At 50.4% G+C, this 1281-nt stretch overlaps 1 protein-coding gene and 1 pseudogene across 1 annotated transcript; both read left to right on the top strand.

Annotated features, from left to right (window-relative positions):
* The first annotated feature begins 415 nt into the window (after positions 1-415).
* Positions 416-521, top strand: LOC122446913 (annotated as a pseudogene).
* A 21-nt stretch (positions 522-542) lies between these two features.
* On the top strand, positions 543-882 carry LOC122446833 (60S ribosomal protein L10-like). The gene has a single exon (XM_043477309.1). The coding sequence runs from the start codon at positions 580-582 to the stop codon at positions 880-882; it is 303 nt and encodes a 100-aa protein (XP_043333244.1). The 5' UTR covers positions 543-579.
* Positions 883-1281: the final 399 nt, after the last annotated feature.

Raw genomic sequence — 1281 nt, 5'->3', positions numbered from 1 at the left:
TGAGAGGCTGACAGCACAGTTTAAAAGGACTTTCGGTCCTCTGCCCCAGGAGAGCACATTAACAGCAGGTGTTGGCACCAGTTTTCCTGGTCGACCCGCCTCCCTGGTCTGGTTCTGCTTGTCCTCCATCCCACCTCCACCATGGCGGCTCCCCCCTCCACCCCCTCACCAGTCCTCCCTAAGCCGTCTCTGAAAGCATCTACCATACCGCCCCGTAGGGAGGTGCCGTCTCTGTCTTTCCTATGTGCTAGGACCCACTGCATTTCACTCTTAGCCCCCACAGCCTAGCATGTGCCTAGTCACACATGGGAAGGCACACAGGTCCACACAGTAATTAAACAGAGGCTGTGGGATAAACTGATTGTTGAATAGCCTCGTCTCCATATACGGTTGCATAGATTGTACACTGGGCAACCTGCAAAACCATACATAATGTGCAATGGCTGCAAACAGCAGCCTCCTTGGTAGTGTATGCAACCTGTTGCCTGTACAGGTAGCCCTAAGGGACCTTGGAGACAACTCTTCCTAGTGGGCATTCATGACTGGCCTGCTGTTTCTCAATCGAGACTCCAGACAGGTATGCGTGGTGCCTTTGGAAAGCCCCAGGGCACAGTGGCCAGGGTCCACATTGGCCAGGTCATAATGTCCATCCGCACCAAGCTGCAGAACAAGGAGCATGTGACTGAAGCCCTCCGCCGGGCCAAGTTCAAGTTCCCTGGCCGTCAGAAGATCCACATCTCCAAGAAGTGGGGATTTACCAAGTTCAATGCGGATGAATTTGAGAACATGGTGGCAGAAAAGCGACTCATCCCGGATGGCTGTGGGGTCAAATACATCCCTAATCGTGGTCCCCTGGACAAATGGCGGGCCCTGCACTCATGAGCATCAGCTCTGTTCCCTCCTTAATCACGCTCACCAATAAATGCTATTTCCTGTCAAAAAAAAAAAAAAAAAAAACCATACATAATGGCTCTGAAAAGAGACAGGACTTGACTGGCTGGGCTTTACGAACAGCCCATGAAAATCATTAGACCATTGCCCACTTTGAACCTGGGCAAACCGCCCATCTTAACGAATCCCTTGGCATTGCTACACACTCTCACAAGGTTATATTCATACTCATGTAAGCCAGCAAAGGTTGTAGTATTTAAAATGGCAATCCTTCCTTGCCTTTCACCATTCCTAACTTGACCCAAGGAATCTCTTTCATCACCTACCAAAGATATTTTAGCTCAGACCACCCTATTTCTGGGATGGCGACATACTCCATCAGGCAGGCAA

Source organism: Cervus canadensis, chromosome 8, assembly GCF_019320065.1.
Source record: "Cervus canadensis isolate Bull #8, Minnesota chromosome 8, ASM1932006v1, whole genome shotgun sequence".
NCBI lineage: Eukaryota > Metazoa > Chordata > Mammalia > Artiodactyla > Cervidae > Cervus > Cervus canadensis.
This window is presented reverse-complemented; position numbering and strand designations above follow the sequence as displayed.